Source organism: Brassica napus, chromosome C7 (assembly GCF_020379485.1).
Source record: "Brassica napus cultivar Da-Ae chromosome C7, Da-Ae, whole genome shotgun sequence".
Taxonomy (NCBI): domain Eukaryota; kingdom Viridiplantae; phylum Streptophyta; class Magnoliopsida; order Brassicales; family Brassicaceae; genus Brassica; species Brassica napus.
This window is the reverse complement of record NC_063450.1, coordinates 38,468,548-38,492,258: the sequence shown is the minus strand read 5'-3', so window position 1 is coordinate 38,492,258 and position 23,711 is coordinate 38,468,548. Positions and strand designations below refer to the sequence as shown.

The 23,711-nt window shown below is 39.5% G+C and overlaps 7 protein-coding genes across 9 annotated transcripts in view; 1 reads left to right on the top strand and 6 right to left on the bottom strand.

Annotated features, from left to right (window-relative positions):
• The window catches only part of LOC125589724, a 75,000-nt gene extending 69,141 nt beyond the window's left edge, over positions 1-5,859 (bottom strand). The window contains exon 1 of the mRNA XM_048762056.1: positions 5,241-5,859. The gene's annotated coding sequence lies outside the window, so the exon portion shown is untranslated. The remainder of the gene's footprint in view (positions 1-5,240) is intronic.
• On the bottom strand, positions 1,513-5,242 carry LOC106381988 (regulator of G-protein signaling 1). Of its 2 annotated transcripts, none has more exons than XM_013821933.3 (10): positions 4,122-5,242; positions 3,663-3,783; positions 3,513-3,576; positions 3,346-3,430; positions 3,201-3,274; positions 2,828-3,108; positions 2,513-2,751; positions 2,294-2,418; positions 2,102-2,223; positions 1,513-2,025 (listed from the first exon to the last, which is right to left on the bottom strand). In XM_013821933.3, the coding sequence occupies exons 1-10, from the start codon at positions 4,199-4,201 to the stop codon at positions 1,840-1,842; spliced, it is 1,377 nt and encodes a 458-aa protein (XP_013677387.2). In that variant the 5' UTR covers positions 4,202-5,242; the 3' UTR covers positions 1,513-1,839. The 2 variants fall into 2 exon arrangements, with proteins under 2 accessions (XP_013677387.2, XP_022551699.2); XM_022695978.2 differs by having other exon boundaries at positions 3,666-3,783.
• LOC125590611 (epoxide hydrolase B-like) lies at positions 5,353-5,807 on the top strand. Its single transcript, XM_048764236.1, has 2 exons — positions 5,353-5,455; positions 5,497-5,807. Exons 1-2 carry the CDS (start codon positions 5,353-5,355, stop codon positions 5,805-5,807), a joined length of 414 nt encoding a protein of 137 aa, XP_048620193.1.
• A 202-nt stretch (positions 5,860-6,061) lies between the features above and the next one.
• LOC106381989 lies at positions 6,062-7,671 on the bottom strand. Its single transcript, XM_013821935.3, has 7 exons — positions 7,475-7,671; positions 7,099-7,391; positions 6,971-7,031; positions 6,774-6,898; positions 6,651-6,713; positions 6,457-6,581; positions 6,062-6,347 (listed from the first exon to the last, which is right to left on the bottom strand). Exons 1-7 carry the CDS (start codon positions 7,542-7,544, stop codon positions 6,200-6,202), a joined length of 885 nt encoding a protein of 294 aa, XP_013677389.2. The 5' UTR covers positions 7,545-7,671; the 3' UTR covers positions 6,062-6,199.
• Positions 7,672-7,817: 146 nt separating this feature from the next.
• LOC106381991 (probable plastid-lipid-associated protein 4, chloroplastic) lies at positions 7,818-9,686 on the bottom strand. The gene is made up of 7 exons (XM_013821938.3): positions 9,463-9,686; positions 9,009-9,381; positions 8,807-8,920; positions 8,622-8,717; positions 8,306-8,380; positions 8,119-8,186; positions 7,818-8,041 (listed from the first exon to the last, which is right to left on the bottom strand). The coding sequence occupies exons 2-7, from the start codon at positions 9,312-9,314 to the stop codon at positions 7,969-7,971; spliced, it is 732 nt and encodes a 243-aa protein (XP_013677392.2). The 5' UTR covers positions 9,315-9,381; positions 9,463-9,686; the 3' UTR covers positions 7,818-7,968.
• A 1,436-nt stretch (positions 9,687-11,122) lies between these two features.
• On the bottom strand, positions 11,123-13,261 carry LOC106381993 (serine/threonine protein phosphatase 2A 55 kDa regulatory subunit B' delta isoform-like). Its single transcript, XM_013821943.3, has 2 exons — positions 11,727-13,261; positions 11,123-11,643 (listed from the first exon to the last, which is right to left on the bottom strand). The coding sequence occupies exons 1-2, from the start codon at positions 12,846-12,848 to the stop codon at positions 11,338-11,340; spliced, it is 1,428 nt and encodes a 475-aa protein (XP_013677397.2). The 5' UTR covers positions 12,849-13,261; the 3' UTR covers positions 11,123-11,337.
• A 154-nt stretch (positions 13,262-13,415) lies between these two features.
• LOC106381992 (serine/threonine protein phosphatase 2A 59 kDa regulatory subunit B' eta isoform) lies at positions 13,416-16,495 on the bottom strand. 2 transcript variants are annotated; one of them, XM_013821942.3, is made up of 5 exons: positions 16,181-16,495; positions 15,996-16,097; positions 15,637-15,920; positions 14,630-15,603; positions 13,416-14,120 (listed from the first exon to the last, which is right to left on the bottom strand). In XM_013821942.3, exons 3-5 carry the CDS (start codon positions 15,857-15,859, stop codon positions 13,815-13,817), a joined length of 1,503 nt encoding a protein of 500 aa, XP_013677396.2. In that variant the 5' UTR covers positions 15,860-15,920; positions 15,996-16,097; positions 16,181-16,495; the 3' UTR covers positions 13,416-13,814. The 2 variants fall into 2 exon arrangements, with proteins under 2 accessions (XP_013677396.2, XP_013677393.2); XM_013821939.3 differs by having other exon boundaries at positions 14,630-15,920; positions 16,181-16,493.
• Positions 16,496-23,711: the final 7,216 nt, after the last annotated feature.

Sequence of the window (23,711 nt, the reverse complement as noted above, 5' to 3'; positions counted from 1 at the left end):
TCCCACCTTATCGTTTTTAACTTATGAAAAAACTTATTTTTCTGCGTTGGGTTCTGAATGTGCAAGTGAACGTGTTAAGATGTTAGTGCCACGTGAAACAAATGTGGTATGGGATGTCCGAAGGTGTGATAACACATCACGAAACATGTGATGCAAACATCATCATCAATATCATACATCCTGTTTTTTATTCTTTTATCATCTGTTCGATTAAATTGAAAACGTAAGAATTTTTACAAAAACCGACAAAGAACACATTTCTTTCGGAGCAGTAAGGATCACAATCCTTCCGGAGCCAGATGAAACTACTACGATCTTTCCGGAAAGCCAGAAGAACACATATATCATACATCCTGCTAGGACATGGAAATGACTAGGGGTCAAGATCTACGAAATCCAATTATTTTATTTGTTGTAAGTTGTAACCAATAATTAGCTTAACCTTTTGCTACCGGGAAAAAACGAAACATTTGATACCAATTATCCTAATTATTACTGTAAGATGATTTTTATTGATATTAACACTTCTTTGCTACAAATTTTTACAATTATTTTCAGAACTCCTTCAGTTTTCGAAATCTTTTTATTAATAACTTTGCTACATAAAATCTGGTTTTTAGGTCAAAAACAGATTTTAATTTCAAAATTCTACATGGTAAGAGCTAAGAAACAAACATTTGCGGTAAATATGTTTTAGAAATTTAAACAAGAACAGAAAAATATGATTATAGCATATTCTTGCGGGTTCACATTAAAATATTTCCATTTGACAAAGTGAGTCATTTGTACCTTTTTCCTAGGGGTGGGTGTTCGGGTACCCATTCTAGTTCGGTTCGGATCTATTCGGGTTTCGGGTTTTCGGGTTTAAAGATTTCAGTCCCATTCGGGTATTTCTAAATTTCGGTTCGGGTTCGGTTCGGATCTTTACGGACGGATCTTTGCGGGTTCGGTTCGGGTTCGGATAACCCATTCAAGTTATTTTTAAAATTTTAATATAAATTATATGCTTAAAATTTCTCAAAATCTATAAAACAAAATAATATATTACATATAAATTTGTATAATATATGTCAACATACCTAAAATAAACATATAAATTAGTTTGATTTGGATAGAAAATCAATAGATATTTCAAGTATTTTGGTGTTTTGAATATATTTTAGCTATTTTAGACATTTACTTTTGACTATTTATGTATATTTTCAAGTATTTTAGACAACTTAAAAGTTCTTATATATTTTGGATGTTTTTAATATATATTAAATCTAAAAATAAGTAATATATTTAGGTATATAAATCTATTTTGGTTACATTCGAGTGCCCGTGATGTTTCGGTTCAGATCGGGTTTGGTTTCGGTTCTCTAAATACCAAAATTTTGAACCCATTCGGATATTTAATCAATTTCAGTTCGGGTTCGGTACTATTTTTTTGGATTAAGTTTGGTTCGGTTTTTCGGATCCGGTTTTTTTTGCCCAGCACTACTTTTTCCTACTGATGTTTAGAGAGACAAATGCAGTAAATTTGGTAGTTTTTCCAGACTAATTAGTAAGTTTCGATAATTTTATCCCGGTACACACATTCAAACCAAATCAAAACATGAACCAGACATTCTCTTTCAGTATAACAAGAGTGAGAGAAATAGACATGTACAATAAATGTGAAAGGAGAGTATATATTTGACTAGATTGCTATAAACCATCAAAATACCGTATGTTGAAGACGTGGTTCAAGTACCGGTTGCTATAATATGTTGAAGACGTGGTCGATGGACTGAATTGCTATAAACATCAAAAATACCGAATGTTTAAAAAGGCAGTTTAGGTTCTGGTTAAGATTCCTTAACCGGGACTAGTGCATCTGGAAGTGGGGGGACTCTTTGACAAATGTTCTTGATAGAAAGGATCATCAGAGCCTTGAACTGAACTTATCCTTGGAGGAGAGAAACTCCATCCTTCCTTATCGCAGCTTTCTTCTTCCTTGAACTTGATGAAGTAGATGGATGACCAGTAATCTCTCAACAGGTTCTTCAATATCATTAAAGAGAATAAGCTTTCATTAAGGGGGGAAGAGAGTGAAAGAGAGAGAGAGATGTTATCTTACCATCTTGATCAATTGCATCACTTCATTTAATGCGTTCTTGAAGAGATCAGGGTGAGTTAGGTCTTGAGTGGTCAAGATCTCTTGCCTGGTTTTATGTGATAAGTTCACTTCCATTTCCGCTCCTGCGTTTTAAAGAGACAACACTTAAAAAACCGGTTCATGAAGAAAGAAGATGGATGTTAGATACTAAACCTGCGACGATGAACTTCTCCATGATATGTCGAGCCATGTAGATTCTTCTTATCGAATCACCTTCAGGTATTTTACCATGTTCATACACTTCTTCATAGAAATGCAACGTTTCTCCAGCGTAGCAACTAAACAAACATATAAAGATATACAACTTAACATCAAAACGTCTAAAGCAGGGGATGAACAATGAAAGGTAAAGACAATCAAACACAGTAGTACCTATCCGCAAACTCCATAAGAGATTGGCGAAACCTTTTATTGAGAAGAAGCTTATCAAGCGGCTCATTAGGATCAACAGGTCGAAACTCCTCCTTTCGAAATAACAAACCACTATCAGGTATGCCTAGAGCTAGACTCATTCTCTGAAACTCAAAGTTGTCTTTCTTCTTAAGGCTGATTTGTGAGAGGAGAGGTTGATTGCTCGAGATGGAAAAGAAGACAACCACAAGAACCCCACCCTGTAAAACAAAACACACATAGTTTTTCAACTGTTTATGATAAGCAGAGAATCTTGCTTAAAGCCTTCATTCATACCGTGACTAAGAGCACAAATCTTGAAGCGACTTGAAGCCAAGAGATTTCTGTGAGAATCTCATTCAACACAAACGCTGTCACCCATATAACGACTGAAGCAGCTGAGACGAGAATCCCTTTCCAGAGATCTTTAAGCTCATCAAAACGAAACTCTACGTGACGGACGGCTCTTGTGAATGCAACTAAAGCGAGGACGTAAAGAGCATGGAGGCCTGCAACTGGGAAAGTCCATTGAAGACCCAAGTGGCATTCGTTGCTGAGAGGCTTTCTTGCATGGATTACTAAAACCCAAAACCAAAACCAAAACCAAAACATTATAACCAAGAACTTTTGCAAAGTAGAGAACAAGAAAGTTGCAAAGAAAGGCTTTTACTTGCAGCTCCGAAGATCCATGGCAACAAAACAAGGGGGAGAAAGACGTATGACTTTACAGGTGGTAGACGTTTCCTACATCACAAACAAACATGAAACACCAATAGAGATGAAAACAGATTATGTTTTAAGTATTATATCCTTACTTGACGAATATGAAGTAGAGTTGAAAGGCCTGAGTAATACGGCAGCTCATGAGCAAACCGAATCCAAGTGGTCCTTCCACCCACACTGAAACCAAACATTACATTAATCACAATTGTACAAAAGACACGATGATGTAACTGGTTGAGATCTGGTTTCAGAACAGAACCTGCCCAAAGATAGCAATATCGCCGCCAATGATGCGACTTGAACTGAAGCAGATTGACTGACATCTTTAAAAAGAAATAAACCAGAAGTCAGTTTTGTAGAAACTTAACAAAAGAAGAATCGATTATAATGAAGTAAGTAGTGGTCAAACCACAATGGAGAAGAGGAGGTTGAAACTGGAGAAGACTTGAATGACAGGGATCCAGAAGCTGCTACTGTTAGTACGAGGAGCCTTGTGTATCAAACATGGAAAGACCGATCGAGACAAAAGCCTGATTATTATAAAAAAACAAACGAATCCATCAGAGATATCGAAGCACTTTAGAAGTTAATAACAATACAAAGATAAAAGATTTCAATAAAATCGCCCCATTAAATGATCCTTTCGAACCTCAAAATCAAGTTGAATCCAGAGAGACATAACAACCCCAAACAGTTACAAGAGAAAGAAGAAATAAACATCATATGAAGATAATAATTCTATATCGAAAAATCTGAAATTTCTTGAGGAAGTAGAGAGAGTCAACAAGTAAACGCAGCAAACGAAGACGACTCCAGATCTTCAGAACTAAGAGCTGAAAAACCGAAAGAAGAAGAAAGAGAGGCATACACGAAGAAGCAGATAACAGCTATGACAACGGCGAAGTAATCGCTAAGACAACCTCCATGTTTAGCGCATCCACCCCCCATCGTTCTCTGCTTGCATCTCTCTTTCTTTCTACTAAAAACTCGATTTTTTTTGTTTAGTTTCAAGGCTTTGTTGCTTTAATGTCAAGGTAAAGTGTGAAGCCAAATCCAATAAAGAAGTTCCATTTATCGACAATTTAGAAAAGAAAAAAAGGATTTAACTTTTAAAAAGAATTATTCAGCAAGAAGGACGTCTCTGTCTCTCCATTGTTCATCGCGTACGGACTTTTTTGACCACCAAACACTTCCTCTTCCTGTTTTACAGTTTTTTTTTTCCATCATGTTTATATTATTAAAAGCAAAAGGACCACGCCCAGATACAACAGAAACACCAAAGGCCCATACATAAACGGGCTACAACATACGGCCGAAGCCCCAAACAACTTAGACGGCCCCTCGGCACAACCTTACAAAACCGGACGATCAAGGCCCATGAGAGAAACAAGGAAGTAGAGGAAGAGACACGTGAGATGATCTACACCATTCAGACCGGCATGCGTTTCTCCGCCTCAACTTGCCCTTCATCGACTCCGGAAGAAACCGGAAGAGATCTCCGGACCGCTCGTTTCGCCGGAGCTCAGATACCCGCAGAGCCTCCGCCGAAACCACCTATTTTCCTTGCTTTTACATCATGTCGGAGGTCTTTCTCAAACCATCGAGATCTCCCCTGACACAAACCAAACTTCCAACCAGTAGAGAAATCCTCGATCTACCCGCACTGTCAACACGCGGAAGAGATCAATCGAAACACGAGATCACCTTCGCCTTTGAACCGCTTAAAACCCTAGACGCGCGCATCGAGAACCACCTAATTGTTGACTTGACCGACTTCACCTCGGCGGAGAGCTTCATCATCAAAACGAGAACTCCTCCGCCCAGACCCAAAACCACCTAGACAGTAACCACTTCTAGCTTCGCACTAAACGAACAATAGTAACCTTGACCCAAAAGCTTCGGGTTTCTCATCGGCAGCGCGGATCTATGAAAGCATCTGCACTCCGTCACCAAACCGGCGAAGGTAAATCTATGGAAGACTCCCTTCCCGGGAACTTGAACCGGCGTCGGCGGAGCTGAAGGAGCCTCCACCCCCCCGGGGAAAAGCCGGCGACGACGGATCTGTGGTAGCCTCCATCTCCCGGAACCACAACTCGAACATGCAATCCGATCTTCTCACGCCACGGCCTCCATGCGAGCGCGTCGTCCCTCCAAGCGAGGAAACCACCTTGGATGATGGCTCCAATCCAGAGCTCCGACAAGGCACTCACCTAATCATCTCCACTTGTCTTCAATCGGCTCAGGTCCAGCGATCCTCTTCCTCCACGGCTTCCCCGATCTCTGGTACTCTTGGCGCCGCCAGCTCCTCTCTTTCGCCGGCTTAGGCTACCGCGCGATCGCCCCCGATCTCCGAGGTTACGGAGATTCCGACTCTCCCCCGTCACATGAATCGTACACCGTGCTCCACGTCGTCAGAGACCTCGTCGGGCTGCTGGACTCGCTCGGCGTTGACCGGGTGTTCCTCTTGGGCCACGACTGGGGAGCGATCGTGGCGTGGTGGATGTGTATGATCAGGCCGGATCTGTTCGATCTCCAATTCTCTCTTCTTCTCTAGGGCCAGCTTTCAACCACCCGTTTTCCAATCGTCGTGTTTTCCTGTTTTACAGTTTTCTTTCATTTAAATTAGAAAATATATAGTTTCTGCAAACTAATTAAGCATCATTAATAATCATTAACAATAATTAAGATAATCAAGATGGAATATATTTCTTAGCAACAGCGGAAAATACAATATTTTATTAATAAGATTTTCATTTTTTTTTTTTTTAACTAGAGATTTTATGATTGGTTTCCCAACTTTACACGTCATTAATTTATAAAAATATTTTCCTCGTATTGTCTTCTTCTGATGTGACACATTGGTGCACTAAAATTGCAGTAAAGCACCCTATACTATAAATATTTCACAAAACTACCCATAAAAGTGTAAGCTTTTTTTTTAAGCTCTCACTCTAATGACTTGAAATTGGAACTACTACTATAACGCCACAGCAAACCTCCGACCAAATTGTTGAGTGCATGAGAAGCCATCGGAACGACAAGACTCGACGACAGAACCGCTGCGTAACCGTAGACTATACCCACAACCGACGCCCTGAGAAAATTCACAAGACCATATAATTAAATAGCTAAACCGGAAATGTAATAAAGAGATGCAAGAAAATGTGAAGACAATCAAAGAAGGATGATAAAAGATGGTTTACCAAGCCGCAAAGGAGTACTTTCTTCCGCTTCCAAGATGAAGTAAACCGAAGATGAGTCCAACTCCAACAATGCTGACCCAACCGGTTCCAAACAAAGGCATCAACCCACCTCTAAACAGCATCTCCTGTCAACGAAATCAAATATGAACTTTGCCTATTAAAAGGAAAAAAATCTTTTTGTGTGTTGATTGTACCTCGCTGATTCCAGGTAAAGAAGCAACAACAAGGTAGTCTAATGGTTCAAGCGAAGTGAGGATCTGCAAGTAGTGAAGTCCCAATGAGTCAAGTTAAAGAACCTTAGGAATGTGTTTTTTTACCTGTTGGTTTGCAGCTTCACTTGAATCAGCAAAATCTGGCCAAGACTTTAGTAGCAAGAACCTGCTTGATGATATCAACACAACCGTTCCAGCAATTAACCCGAGATGCCAAGTTTCGAACCCAACTGCAAGAAACGAGATCAGACAAATCTTCTAAGATTTTATTACACCACATAAGCCGGTTTTTAAGATGTTACATGGTATATCTGCAGAGCAGTCAGGGATTGGTAACCCTTCAGTCGAAGCAACATGAGAAGCCTGAGAATGTAAACAGAATCACTTAGTTAAATCACGAAAGAAAAACTTTTCAAAGGGATTCACTCACCTTCCTGATGACAAGGCCCAGTGCAGCCATTAAACCGGAAGTTACAGTACAAGCTTGAAGCACTTTGTCTCGAGGAGCAGCAACAACATTGATAGAGGCCTTTGAAGTTGAAGTGTCAGCATCAACTTGAGCAATTACTTCTTCTTCTTGATCTACTTCTGTAATACTTCGTGTGGTTATGTCTTTACCTTGTTGAGACTCTCTTCTTTGTTTCTTAAGCGATTTACGACTCGAAGAGGCTCTCACATCAAACTTGACTGCTCCAGCATCATATAGCTTAGGGTACGGACCAACTGATCAAACCAAAGACTCAGAATATCCGTCGTAAAAATTGAATTTGATCATATCGAGTAAGTAAGGAATCTGACTCACCTACCTGGAGGAAGTAGATGAAGAGAAGTTGAAGCTCCTCTGCTCCAAGATTGCAGAGAGATGTAACCCATCATAGATTTTCTTCAAGTATGTTGCTTCCGATTCATAGAGACTCTGTTTCCAAAGCTGACAAACGAAGACCTTTTGACGACAAATCCCTGAAACTGAGAGGTTCGTGTCTTGCCAGCTTTATACGACGTCGTACGTATCAGAGAATACACACGCAAAGATAAGGTTCATTTTTTTTTCTTTCGTTACATTTCGATCCATTTTCAAGAGGAGACATAACGGATATTGAAGTTTTGAGCTTTAAATCTGATTACAATGCAATGTCTATCAGAACCAAGTTAAAATTTGAGACTCTTGTTTTGATCTTATTTAGATTTTATGTTTGTAGAAGAAGAAACATTCTTCTATACATATGATGATGAAGAGAGACAGAACAAGCGATGGGGGTATGTATGTATGTATGTATGATGGGCTTGGAACCATTTGGCTTCAGAGAGGGATTCGGTAAGTGGGATCAAACATCTTCAATATAAACAAGTTGCCCTTGTCACCCCTTGACAACCTACAGAAACAGAACATAACGTTTTGGGATGTTTGTTCACAAAAAAATAAAAATAAAAAATTGCATTCACAACTAACCGTAGTTCCTCGTCCACATAAGTAATCTCTAGTTCACCACGTGCGGTTTCAGGTGCATTTACAGGAATCTGCACATCAAAACACCAAATCAGACCATCATTAACACGGCTTGAATCAGTACATTGGTTCTCCTCTTACAGACAAACACGAATATATATATAGCAGAAGGAGTTTGAGTGTAACTTACAAGGCCGAGAATTTTAAACACTTTGAGCTGCACAGCGACCTTCCTTGAATTGAGGGGTCTTATGTCTCCAGTTACCTACAAAACAAAAAAAAGATTTCGTTTTGCTAAATAGATGAAACTCATTTTACGGATTCTGCAGAGAGAGTGTCACTCATACAGAGCCAATCCTCTCGAAAGACCAAAGAATATATGAGTTGGAGTTTTCAGTTACAAAACTTTGTGCTACATGTGCAATATTCATGCCACTAGTATATGGTCTAGCACAAGGCGCAAAAGCTATAAAGTGCAAATGGTACAAACAGGTTGAAAGATTTACCGAGTTGAAGAAAGGCCAAGTCTCCATGTTTTGAACCTTGAGGGTATCCACATTGATAGACTGGTAGTTTGTTATTGATCTCAAGAACTTTGGTTTCTGTTTACATTGTAGATAAGAGAGAATGACACACCAAGCCCCCAAAAAATAAACCAGCATAGACACAACAACAACAACAACAACAGAACCTTAGCCTGGAGAATAGAAGCAGAGGTTGTGTAAATGAGCTCCCATTTCCCATTGAGCAAATCGGATTTCAGAGGCTCCTTGGTTGGATTCACTGCTTCCACTTTACGCGCCAACTGTCTCCCCCACACAAACAAAACTCAGTGCCTCAGATTCTAGATTCCTAATGGCTCCAACTATATGCAACAAGAAAGTGAAAGGAACCTGATCAATACGAAGCTGGTCATCAGGAGAAGCGGTGGCGCCACGTTCGAGAGGCTCAATGGCTTCCAGAAGGTCTTGCTTCAGCTGCTTCTGCTTCTCTGCTCGACCGTTTCTTGTTAGGAACGCCGGAGGAAAGCTGAACACGGCTTGGATTTTCAACCTCTCTCTATCACTTTTTCGAACGCTCTGTAACTTCGTCGGGACGGCGAAGCCACTGTCCGACTTCAAGAGGCTGCCGGAAAGATACAACCCGGTGGTTGGAGACATCGGAACTACTCCAGTCTTTAGGCACGAAGTCAAAGCCATGGAATCAAAAACACGAGTCGCTACTTCGATTCAGAGAAACTCTGTTTCACCTTGACGAGCTTCACTTCTACAAGATGAAGATGACAGGGATAATGAAATACTTTTCTTTGATTAATTTATATAATATGAGGAGGATCAAAGGATTTACGAATATTATTATTATAACTTCAAAGAGGTAAGTTCCTGACACAGAGAGAAAAAGAAAGATCTTTGTTCTGTCATTGCCGTGTAAACATCATCACAGAGATAAGATTTTTTTTCTCTCTCTAGAACGAGAGGCCCTCGGTGTTTCCGAACCAAATACGGTGTCGTTTCAAAACACTAGTAAAAAGGATAGCTTTGCCTGTTTCTTCAAATTGTCTAAAGCCGGTTATATACTTACATTTATGCTTGTTTATACTGAATCAAGTAACAATGAAAAAGAACCATTTAGCCAGTTGAAATTACAAATGATACATGATTCAGACTACCATAAAAAAAAAACTATCAAAGTACATAGTTATACTGAGTTCTATCTATTAAGTTTACATATTTGTTAGAGTAAATGAAGAAAGAGCTCAGCCCAAGACGGTAATAAAGGAGGCCCAAGTTCAAATGAAGCCTCATCCTCACCAACGGTCTTCAACTCTGTCTGCATACGATGAATGTTGGGGACTGGTTCTTGAGGATCGACAGGTACAGCTTCTTGTTCTTCTTCTTGTATCACAACATTGTCATTGTTATGATTGTCTTGAGGATTCTCTAGTACCACTTGATCTTCTTGAGCTTGTGGTGTTGAGAGAAGACGAGTGATCTGTGGTTCCTCTCTTACTACTGGCTCAGGTCTAGTAGCTTGTTGCCCCGTGTTCAACAATGGAGTGTCATATTGAGGAAGAAGGTGTTTGTATTGATCTTTAAAGGGAAATATCTCTTCATCAAACAGAGCATGCCTAGTAATATATACCTTTCCTGTAGGAGGATACAAGCACATGTATCCTTTGTGTAGACTGCTGTATCCAACAAACACGCACTGAAGAGATTTCGGATCAAACTTGTGATCTTGAAGAGGTCTCAGACAAGGATAACACGCAGAGCCAAAGACCCTTAAAGATCTATAGCTTGGCTTCTCTTTGAACAACATCTCGAATGGACTTTTATTGTCCAGAGCTGATGATGGAAGAAGGTTACTGATGTAGCTTGCCGTTGCGAATGCTTCCACCCACAGATTCAGAGGAAGATGGCTTTGAAACATCATGGAAAGGCCTAACTATATTATCATAAGCTTGATGACATTGATTACTACCTGAAATTACAAAACTTTCGAAATCTTCAACATGAAAAGCTTAATCTTTATGATGATCGTCCAGTCACCAGTGTGTTGAAGAAGAGGATCCCTTGCTAATTATAAACGCACAGAATGACATGATATTTATTTTTTATACATTTCACATCCTAGACTATTTATTTATTATTTATATAAAATTTTAACCTTTCTGTGGCCTCAACAGCTAATTTATTTAACTGAGTTGAAAATCCAAAGCCTCTCAATACAGAACCAAATCAACAAACGGACGAATTGTCGCGTCAGCGAGTTTATGAGAGATGCAAACTCATGTAGCCATGCCTCCACATTCAAAGAAGCTCGCTTCAGCAAGAAGCAGTTTTGGTTCTCGTCTCTTATGGTATCAGCTGGTGCAAGCTCTCTTTTAGAAGGCTTTTGTATGAAATGAGTTTAAAGTCTCACTTCTTAAGCTTCTGCAATTGCCTGAATAGAAGAAAACCATAGGACCAAAAGATCGTTGGACCGAGCTACGCGACTTTCAGACAAATAGAAAACTCATGTTTTCATAAAAAGACGTTTACATGAACAGCAGAAGTATACAGACAGACAAATCAAGAACTGAAAGAAGACGAACAATAGACCTGAACCAAGCAAGCAAAAGTAAACTGTATATACCTTTCAGGCTTTAAAAAACAAATTACAAAACATAAACCAATTTTCCTTTTTTTTGTATAGCGTAAAAAGTGCAGAACATAAAACTCTTTACTTCGCCATTGAAGCAACAATCTCCTCTAGCTGTCTCCAGTTTTCTCCATTCTTCTTCTTGTTATCCTCTGCATTTTGCTGGTCTTCTTGAAACTTGCGCAAACACTCTTCAAACAGTTCCGGATTTGTATCAGACAAAACCTTAAGTACATTCTCCGTCAAGTTCTTCACAGCCTGATTCCAGTGGCTACTACCGTTCTTCTCCAGAGCAGGAAACACTATCGGTAGAATGATTCTATTGTTATGTCTCACCAAGTTACTAACATGATCATTGTTCCATAAGTATAGTGCCCGTTCCGCTACCTAAACAAGTACACAAGCAGTGAAACTCATGAACCATTCAAGAATAAACAAACGGAAGATGAAAGTAATAATGATTCTTTGACCTGAAAGTGAGAGCTGCTCAAGCACTGAGCAATCTGGCGAGAGAGAGGAACCATACAACGTTCAAACTCTGCTAACTGAGTCGCTTCCAAAATCTCCTCCAACTCATTCAAGAACATAATCTCTTTGGAGCTATTAGTAACAGGCCAGTACTTCAACAGCCCTTTAATGACGGTATCAGCGAGCTTAGAGTCTTTCTCAACGAACTGTATAACGCAGTAAGAAAGCTGCTGGTGGTAATTAGGCAAGCATTTGAGTTTATGCAGAGGAACCAAGACTCTAGTGAGGAAGAGCTTGTGTTCTTCCTTGAGAGGCAAAGCGAATCCGTTGATGATTGATCCCAACACTTCGAGAAACTCGGCGATTCCAGAGTGTTTCCCTGTCTCCAGTATGAAATCATACAAGATGTTGTTCATGGTCTTCCTGATGAAGGGACGGTGGACCATGAACCTCCCATAGATACGGTGGAGTATTGTTTTGAGATACTCTCTTTCTCTAGGATCTTCGGAGTCGAACAGGTCCAGGAGCTTGAGGACGAATGTGTGGTCGATGTACTTCTTGGATATCTTGGCGTCTGTGTTGGGAGATGCAACGATTCTTAGGAGGAACTCGTAAACGATCTGCAAGTGAGGCCAAGAAGGGTTCAAGGATCCTTCTTCTTGTTCTTCTAAGTCTCCTGCTTCTGGAGGAGTTTTGTTCTTCCATTGTTGCTGGTGTGGATTACTAAAGAGATTAGCAGAGACCATCCTCGTAGCTTCTTGGATAACTGGTTCAGGGAACTTGCCGTTCCCTGAAGAGATGACATAGTCCACAACTTCGAGAAGTGTTTGCCTTTTGATCTCTTTCTCCTTCAGGTTTAGCTGAGGCTCGGCGGCGAAGTCAAACACTACGCAGCATAACCTAAGCTTCTTGAGAAACAGCTCCTGCTTCTCGGAAATGGAAACATCTTTCAACCTTGGCAAGACATCAACGGAAAGAGAAGCAAGGTTGTCTCCATTTGATGATGATGATCTCTGGCTTAAGACTTCATGGTTGTTGTTGTCTGGAGCTTGGGACTCACCATTATCCCAAAACTTAGCAGAAGAAGGTTTCTTAGGAAGCTTCCCAAGTATTTGCTTAAACATCTTCTCAAGTCAAAACTTCAAGTTTCCAGCTGTGTAGAGTCAGATCAGATATTCTCAAGTTTCCATTAACTTTAAAGCAAAGTCAGATCTCAGAAACTAGAAGAGTATACTTTACTACTCCTAAGACCATCTCTCACCACGCATAAAAACGATTTGATTTAGTCATCCAGAGACCAAGCAAAAGCAGAGCAAAAACAAGATCTGAATCATATAACGAAGCAGAAGAACCAAGAAGAAGAAGGGTTTAGCTTTTCATGGCTATTGCTTCGTTGGCATGAGGAGAGAGAGAAAAGGAAATGGATAAAGATTAGGGCCCAAAGATTAGAGAAAGACTAGAGATAAAAAGAAAGGATGGTGACTGAGAGAAGACAGAATGACCAGAGAAAAAAATTTCGCTGTCTGAAACAGGGAACAAACAGCATGTCGACAACGTTTTTAAGTCATATAAGTACCAATGAAGTAAATAGAGATTTAAAATCCAGTGACTGAAACCAAATCTAGATCATGCAATTAGAGTTCCAAGACTTGTTGGAGTCAGTAAAACAGATCCACAAACCCCCAAAAAACTGAAACCAAAGACTGCTTTTTAAATAAAAAATATACAAGTGAAAGGGAGAAGAAGTATTTAATACAAACAACAAACTGATTCTTGTGTCAAACTCCTAAAGCTGCAATTTTGCAGATATCATCATCAGGAGAAGATGAAAATGAATCAGAGACAGTCTCAGGAAAGAGTAACAGAGATGGGACAAATATAGCAAAAGAAGAAGAAAAAAACATTAACAAGCTTCAAAGAAGAAATCAAAACGGGGACAATCTTACATATTGACTTTCAAGAAGAGGCCACTTTTCTTCAATGCTTCTCCTGAATTTGATATCAGAAGTATCTGAAGAACATACTCACACTCCAGTGGATAAGACACGAAAGGCTCTCTCTTTTTCTTCTTCTTTACAATTCTTCTAACCTCATGAAGCCTTTCTCATCCCAACTTCTTCCAAACGTTTCCAAGTGGCTTCGCGTTTTGCCTTGGTTTCACCTTCCTTTGATTCATCTTCTTTGAACTTAGCAAGGCAATCCTTGAACAACTCAGGGTCAAGGTCGTTAAATATCTTCCGGACGTTTAGTGTCAAGCTATGAACAGCTTGGTTCCAATGCTTCTCCGCGTTTCTCTCCAGCGCAGGGAATATAATTGGAAGAATGACTTTGCGGCTCTGCATTATCAGATTCTCTATGTGGTTGTTGTTCCATAAGAATAAGGCTCTCTCTGCAACCTGCACACAAAAAAAAATAAATAGATGAAGAAATATTAATTATATATATAACATAACTAAATATATATTTATAGTTGAAAAATCTGTTAAAATATCCGAAAATATTTAAAGAAAATTAAATTATTATAAAGTTTCCTAATCCGGATATTTTTATGTCCAAAGTAATCCGAAATATCCAAAGTTTTTATTCAAATCATCATAATTATTCAATATTTTACCCAAAATATCGGATAGCCCAAACTAAACCGAACCTGAACAGAATCAAATGAAAACCAAATTTTTCCGGGTATTTTCGGGTTACTAGTTTTACTATCCGAACTGAACCAAACCCGAGACTACCCGAACCAAAAATAGGTCATGTAATAAATGGATTCTCTAGCCTTCTTCTTACCGAAATACACAAACACCCAAAATAACCAGGCCTAGGCGCAACCAACAGCAGGAGAGAGTGTGTTTTTCAGAAAATGTCAAAAGCGAATGTGAGAAAGCATAGAGAGTTGAATAGATACCTGAAAATGCAGACTGTTCAAGCATCGAGCTATCTGGCGAAACAGCGGCACCATACACCGTTGGAACTCTGGTGGCTGCGTTGCTTCGAGGACTTCCTCCAACTCATTGAGAAACATGACTTCTTTGGAACTGTTCGTCACTGGCCAGTACTTCAGCAACCCTCTTATAACCGTATCAGCGAGTTTGCAATCCTTTTCCACAAACTGCGTGATACAATAAGACAGCTGCTGGTGATACATCTGCAAGCACTTCGGTTTGTGGAGAGGTATCAGAACACGGACTAGAAACACTTTGTGCTCGTCTTTCAAAGGAAGAGCAAACCCGTTGATGATGCTCCCCAAGATCTCGAGAAACTCAGCGATCCCGTTGTGTTTCTCCGTCTCGAATACAAACCGGTAGAAGATGTTGTTAATGGACTTTCTGATGAAAGGACGGTGAACCATGAATTTACCGTAGATCCGGTGGAGGATGGTTTTGAGACAGTCCCTCTCTCTAGGATCCTCGGAGTCGAATAAGTCTAGTAACCGCAGGACGAAGGATTGGTCTATGTATCTTTTAGCCAGCTTGGTGTCGGTGTCAGGGGAAGCGACAAACCTCAGGAAAAGCTCGTAGACAAGCTGCAAGTGAGGCCAGGCGAGATCCATGGAAGGCTCTTCCTCCTCCAGGTCTAAGGCGTCGATGACTTTGTTCTCGCGTGGCTGAGGGTTTAGCGTTCTGAATATGTTGGCAGAGACCATGCGTACGACTTCTTGAATACTCACTTCGCTGAACTTGCCGTTAGCGGAGTTCACGTAGTCCACAAGCTCAAGCAATGTCTGCCTCTTGATATCTTTCTCCTTGATGTTCTTTGTAGGGTCTGTGAAGTCAAACACTACACGGCACAGGTTCAGCTTCTTTATGAAGAGGTTTTGCTTTTCGGTGTTGGGCACGTCTTTGAAACTTGGTAGTGCTTCATAAGGAGTGAAGACTCCTCCATTGTTGTTGTTGTTGTTTCCACCTTTGAAACCAGAGTCAGAAGAAGCAGCGGATCTCCCGCCTGAAGGAGCGTTCTTGGTGTGAGAGTTGGCTGACTTTCCATGGCCATTGTCACTGCTTTTGGAAGTGGAAGCATGGGAGGATGAAGAGGAATGACCACCACCGTGTTCACGTTCACGTTCACGTCCACGATGATGATGATGTTCGTTCTTTGAAGACTTTTTGGGAAGCTTACTCAGAATCTGTTTCCACATAGCTTTTTATAACTCAACAACAGAACTCAGATTCTCTATTCATCCCACATAACAACAAGACCTATAAGAACAAATCCAGAAAAACTCAAATCCTAGATCAAGCCTACAACTTTATAAACAGAATCAAACCACGAACCTGTAAATTCAAGAGAAATCTCCAAAAGTCACGACCTTTTGTACGAATTCCAAATAAAAATTCAAACTTTCGGCGATTCCAATTCTGCAAACAAGAGGGAAGCTACACATTCCCCACAAACAAACAGAGACAATGAATTTAGAAAGAAGCAAATAATCGGCGATGAAGGTCAACAGAGGACATACCCAGATGAGAGAAAAAGCGATTACAACGATGATGATGATGATGATGATAACATTCAAACTTCTTCGGACCTGTTTTGTTTTCGTTGTTCTTTGTTGACTTGATGAATTTTTTTTTTTTTTTCTGGGTTATTCTTTCGTTCCCCTTTCCTTTGGCAAGTATGAATTTCTTTTTCTTTCTTTCTCAAAGCTATGAATTTTCTTGCTTTATTTTAAAAATTTTGCTCTTTTTCTTTTAATAAAAACTGTATATTCTCCTCGTGATCCAGTTATAATTCTTCTTTGATGATCCAACGGTTTTCATTTGATCGTCCCAACCTTTTTTTTCCTTCTTTTTAATTTGTTTTATTGATTTATTTGCTGCCTTTCTTTTAATAGTATTCTGGGATGCCAAGTCTTACTTTGTGATTTCATGATTACGATTTATTTGAAGATTCGAGTCACTCACTACACACGACGTCGTTTGTGTTGTTTAGCATGATGAGTTGTAACTTGTAGCGACAATCTCTTGGTACATAATAGCTTTGCAGGTTGTTGCACACACGCGCACCCGGTGAGGTTCCTCGAATCGCACTCAAAAGTGGACTGTTTTGAAACCCAGCTTTTGATCAGAAGAACCAGTCCTTGTGGAAATGGAGTTTCCAAACAAAATGTAAATATGCGTGATCATGTCTTCAACATTTTACTTTCTAATAAAAGTGGCTCAAGACTGTCACCACCACTAAAACCAATTGGAGTTTTTACTATTAAAAGCTTTAACAATTCAGACGCCCATATATACATGTCCAAGGCTTAAAATACCAATTCTGAACCCAAACGACATGCTTTAATTTACTAAATTATGAGAACACATACAATTATACAATATCCAGTAACGCATTTATACGTCTTTAATTTACTCACTTAATGATGTTTTAAGTGTTTAACAGCAAGTCTTTGTCTACTGAAATTACTTTATACCAAATCATAACTTAGAGCATCAGCAATGTCAATACTCTCGGCTCGATAACCAAGGTAAGTTTTTTAGATTATTTTATTTTTTTTATTTTTTTCAGCTTATAAAAAAATAAAAAAAAGGAGCCAATCGGAGGTTCCCACGTGGCGATGGGACACGCGCACAACAACGAATCTGTCGGAAAATTGGTCCTTAACTAGGGACTGCAAGAGACTAATTTGACATATATTCTTAAATTTAAGGGCCCACAGATTATTATAATAACTTAATGCTAAGGATTCTTTGTTAAGAGCATCTCCAAAAGAAATTCTATAACTCCAAATATAGAGTTTTTTTGCTCTCCAAAAAGAAACTTCAAAACTTCAAATTTGAAGTTTTGAAGAGTGAAACTCCAAATATAGAGTTTCACTTTTCAAAACTTCAAATTTGCATTTTGCATTTTGGTCCTTACAATTATACATCATATTTATAATTCTTAAATATTTTTTTGTTTATTGTTTTAATCCTTAAAACTTTTATATCTCATAAATATTCAAATTTGTTTTATAAATTTAAGTTTTACACATGAAATTAAATAAAAATTTTAAAACAAGATTTATAATATTTTAAAACTAGAATTAAACAACAAGAATATTACAAAAAACCATAATAAAAACTTATTAAAAAGACACATGAAGACATAATTATTACTCAAGTTTAAATATTATAACAACACTAATAGTCTGATAAATTTGCTCCAGAACTTCTCAAATCTCCAAAATATTGCCCAAACAAATTTTGTGTAACCGAAGATGATTGTTGTTGTTGCTCTTGACGCCTTTTTCGTACGATTCTTTCTTGTTCAGATCGAATGTATTCACGAATATTAACATCATCGATAGAAGCTAAGTTTTTTAGCAATATTTTATTTTCCTCTTTTACTTCTTTAAAAGCTAACTTTTTGCTTCATTTTGCAGTCGTAATTCAATCATCCCATGATCTTTTTCCCTCCTTGTTGTACTTTCATTTAAAAGATCAAGGATTTTTTCGTTTGATGATATCAAACTATCAGCGGGTATATTATGAGGATATCCGATTTCAACAATTTTTGGCTCGTAATCTACAAATAAAAAATAAAGAGAATCATTTTTTACTTCGAAATGCACTAGTTGATCATATATGGGAGCATTACGAAAATAATTTTATGGAACAATGTACTATTTGTTTGCAGTTTAATATTTAATTATGTACTTTTATTTATAATTTTATATTTTAGTGTAAGATTTTTTTAATTAATATTTCTGTAATATTTATATATATGTACTAGTTATTTATAGAAGTTTTATGAATTTACATCAACTATGACAAATATAAAAACCATAGTGTAAAATATAAATAATTTTGAAGTTAGGTTTGAAGTTTTACTTTTGGAGAAGAACACATTGAAACTTCAAATATAGAGTTTTGGAAACTTCAAAATAGAGTTCCTTTTTGGAGATGCTCTAAGAATCATTGTTACAGATGCTCTTAATTCGACACTAACTAATATTTATTACTTAACAAGACACCCATCTTTAGTAGATTCTAAAATATTACTTTTGATTTTTTACTTAAGTCCCACACTTCAGGAACCAAAATGTTCCAAAACGTAAAAAAAATTATCACATACAATAGATTTCAAGCCTTAATATTAACATTAGATACTGAAAGAAAAGATATGCACTATGTTTTTACCTTATCAGATTTTTTCACTCATTGATTCTGCAATGTTAGTTATATATATATGCATTAATTTTTATTTTTTTATTTTTTCCATAAAGTTTTTTTGGTAACAATGTCAAAATTAATTACCGGTTTTTCAAATTTGTTACAGAAGGACAGAGGAAACTAGAAGCAAATTAATTGAAAGCAACTAAACAAACACTCATACTAAGACTCACAAGAACAGACACTAGAGACAACAGCTAAACGAGACACAACAGAATCGGACTTTGACGATTGCCACAAAAGAAAGAACTACAGTTAATACGAGATCCTGAACCCTGTAATTTTGGTCTCCCGATGAACAGGTCTATTAAGATTTGGCTCACCTAGAACAGCTTGCGACACATCTCAATCTGCAACCAGTCCAGTCAGACCGCAAAACCCATGGTCTAGAACACTGGTGAAGACGAAGGCTGAGCTTTATTCGGGAAAAAGAACGACCATGAGACGCCACACGCCTACGAACCTACACCAAGAAGACAGAGCTAGCAAGTACCATCTTGAGTCGAAGGCAGTCATAGGACAGACCTAGATCATTCCCCTGAAGCTTGCTGGCTCAGCACGCGCCGTCGCCAAGGAAGAAAGCTGCGGTTGACAACTCCACCGACTCTCCTCCTCGCACGCGGCCTGTAACGGAGAACCCGTTCCAGATCTTCTCAGCTTCTGACCAAAAGAAACTCCGGAGGATCCTCAGCGAGACAGATTGACAGATCTAAAGTGATGTGCCCTTGGGTAGCGCACCGGGCAAAACAGACATGCATGGCTTGATCATGGGAAGCAGCAAAGATATATGTTCATTGTTTGACTCATATCTTCCAAATCACGAGGCTTCTACGCATGAAATTGCTTGGAGAATGTTCTCAACTCAATTATGGAGCTCCTCGAAGAAGAATCAGATCAAACGGAGTTCATATGTGACAATTATGCCATTTACAAATCAGGTGATCTTCAGTTCTCGCGAATTCAGACCACCTGAGAAGCTGAAAATGACTAACTTTCTTTCTGATGAACCAACGATCAATTCAATCATGCCAAAGGTGATTATTCATGTTCTAGATGTCCAAGAAAATCTTGGGCTTGATGGTTTTCAAAAATATTCAAAAACAGACTTGTTTATGCCAAATGGAGAAACCGATAAAATATTGGCTAAGGGAAAAGATGGATTTCGATCAGGCCTCAAAGGGACATTTCTTGGCCCATATCAGGAGCATATTCTTCACTTTTCAAAGTCTTGGTCGTGGCTATATCAAGAGGCAGTCCAAGTTTCAGTCAAAGACTTTATTTAGTCAAGTCTTTGTTTCTATTTTCAATGTCTTGTTTTTAGCACATTCTTCTTTGAATTTCTACAACTTGTAATCCTATATATAGGGCCTATGAGCCACGAAATAAAGCATTATTTTTCCCTTTTTATTTGAGTTTATCTCTTTGTTCTTTGTAGAACACTTTTCGTTTCTTGGTGAGGTTATCTCCGAGTAAACAAATCTCTATATCGTTGGACATGTGCGTCATATCAGGCAACGTTTAGAAATACTTCTTTTGGTGGACTTGTGAGTCATATCAAGCACCAACTGAAATCTGGTAGTATCATTGGGCCATCCGCAACCCATTATGTCACCGTTCAATCCATCAGTTTTCCCTTTTGGCGAGTTCATATCCTTTTAGTCCGATTGAGTGATCCTTCCCTAATTTAGGGCGTATCATAAAGGAACACGCCATCGAAGACCAATAGCGACGCAGAAGAACACCGCTCCTCCACTGCCCAGAGGAAACCGACTCACCCACGCCGAGAAGGAGAAGCAATGGAGACAGAGGAAGGAGAAGAGTGTTAGAATATTCCCACAATCCACTTGTTGATATATTATTAACTCCTCTGTATATACTATTTCCTTGTATTCTCTCGCTACTCTTGTATATAAGTCTATGACTTCTCTATCAATAAACCTATCTTCCATATTCAACATGGTATCAGAGCATTGACTCCTAAGACCTAATTTTTTTCTTTTTTCCTCCGCCACCATTCTCTCTTCTTCTTCCTCTTCTTCTTCTTAGTCCTTTTCTACGCTCTTCTATGTTTCTCTGCATCCTCTGTTTCCGTTTTCTGTTCATCTTTGCGAAACACCATGAACACTACAAGCTCAGCATCCGTTGAACAAACTTCTGTGTTCAATGTTCAAAACCCTCAAAGCACGTTGCTTTCGGTGAATATGTTGAGTGTCACCAAACTCACCAACGTGAACTCTTTAATGTGGAGTAAACAGGTTACTGCTTTACTTGAAGGTCATGAGTTACATACCTTCCTTGCTGACACAGATCAGGCTCCTCCTGCAACGATCACTGTCGACGGTCAATCCACCGTGAATCTGGCGTTTGCAGCTTGGCGCCGTCAAGATCGTCTCCTCTTCAGTGCCATGATATGATCTATCTCTTTACCACTGCAGTCCATCGTCTCCAGCGCCACCACATCAGCCGAGATCTGGAGCCTCTTGGCTACTGCCTTTGGAAATCCGACGCGGGGTCACATCCGACAACTCAAACACCAGATCAAGAGCTGCACTAAAGGCACCAAAACAATATTGGAGTACTTACGCACCATCAAAGCTAAGGCTGGTGACTTAGCTCTACTAGGGAAACCAATGGATCCCGAGGATCTCACGGAGCAAATACTTGCAGGACTTGGTGAAGAGTATAAACCTGAGATTGATGTTGTTAATGGCAGAGATCAACCAATCTCTTTCTCTGAACTACATGAACGCCTACTCAATCGAGAGGCTATGATCCTCTGCGCAGAAACTCCGCCGCCAGCACCCATCGTGGCAAATGCAACTGACACTCGATCATGGAGGCCGAACAACAACCATCAAGCACGCGGAAATCAACAGTATCGCTCCAACAACAACAACAACAATCGAAACCACTATCACAACAACAATCAACAACGTGGAGGTCGTGGCCAGTATCATGGGAGATGCCAAGCTTGTGGCGTTCATGGTCACAGTGCCAAGTTTTGTCCTGAATTTCGTATGGTCTGTGGCTCCCAAGCTTCTCATTCATGGCAGTCCTCTCCTTACCCACCGCAGTGGCATTCCTCTCCACAACCATGGCAGCCTAGAGCAAACGCAGCCATGCTTTCCGACTCCTATACTTGGCTGCTTGATTCCGGTGCCTCGCACCATATGACTTCTGATCTCGGAAATCTCTCTCTCCACTCACCATACAGTGGCAACGATGACGTGATGCTTGGAGACGGTTCAGGTCTCCAGATATCACACACGGGTTCATTCTATACTCTAACTTATTCCCGTCCATTTTTTATTAACAATGTTCTATGCATTCCATCTCTTGAAAAAAATCTTATCTCTGTTTTTCAACTATGTACAACTAACGGGGTTTCTGTGACATTTACACCGACTTACTATCAGGTGAGAGACCTTCAAACGGGGACTCTTCGACTGGAAGGCAAGCCTAAGGACGGCACATACGAGTGGCCAACTCCGAGTTCATCACCACGCCCATCTCTTGCTTTTGCTTCCACCGCCAAAACCAACCTCTCGGATTGGCATTCTTGTTTAGGCCATCCTGCTTTTTCGATTTTAAAATACATTGTTTCAACTTTTAATTTACCGGTTTCATCAAATGTTTTACTAAACAAGCCCTGCAATGCTTGTTCTATCAATAAGATGCATAAGTTACATTTTTCTACTTCAACTTTGCAATCCAATCATCCTCTTGATATTGTTTTTTCTGATGTTTGGACCTCACCAACGGTTTCAGTAGACGGTTTTAAATATTATGTCATCTTCGTGGATCATTTCACAAGATACATTTGGCTTTATCCATTGAAGCAAAAATCTCAAGTCTTTTATGTTTTTACAAAATTTCGGTCTATGGTTGAAAACCAGTTTCAGTTCAAACTTAAGACCTTATATTCTGATAATGGTGGTGAATATATTGGTCTTTCGCATTTTCTAGCTACTAATGGGATTTCTCATTTTACAACTCCACCGCACACACCTGAGCACAACGAACTAGCTGAGAGACGCCACCGACATATAGTTGAAACTGGCTTCTCTCTTCTGTCCCATGCTTCAATGCCTCGGTCATATTGGACCTATGCATTTGCAGCAGCGGTTTACTTGATCAACCGCATGCCCACACAAGTTCTTCAGCTCACATCTCTTTTTCAAAAACTGTTTTCTCGCAATCCAAATTTTGAAAAACTAAAAGTTTTTGGCTGTCTGTGCTTCCCTTGGCTCAGGCCTTATACCTCTAACAAGCTTGATGATCGCTCCACTCTGTGTGTGTTCTTAGGCTACTCCATTACGCAGAGCGCGTACTTCTGTCTTGATCGCAACACGTCTAGAATTTACATATCTCGTCATGTTTTATTCCACGAAACTGTTTTTCCTTTCAGTGTTGCAGGCAGACTTACTACTACTCCAGGTTCTTCTCAAGTTGAGGATGTCTCGGTCACCACCTCCTCAGTAACTCCTACTCAGATATATCGACAACCAGAAGCACCACCAGCTCCACCACCACCAGCCGCACATACTGAAACTACTGCAGCCACAACGCCCTCTGGAGCACAACAAACAGCTGCACCTGGACCACCACCATCTCCAGCGCCTACTGCAGAAACCACAGACACATCATCACCTACCGCACCACAACAACAACCAACACGGATGAGCACCAGAAACCGCAAACCTGTCCAAAAGCTTAATCTTCATGCTACTGTACAGCATCCAAATGAAACAATTTCAACATCAGTAGTAGAGGCTCTCAAAGATCCTCGCTGGAGGGCAGCAATGCAGGCTAAGATTGACTCTTTATTTCGAA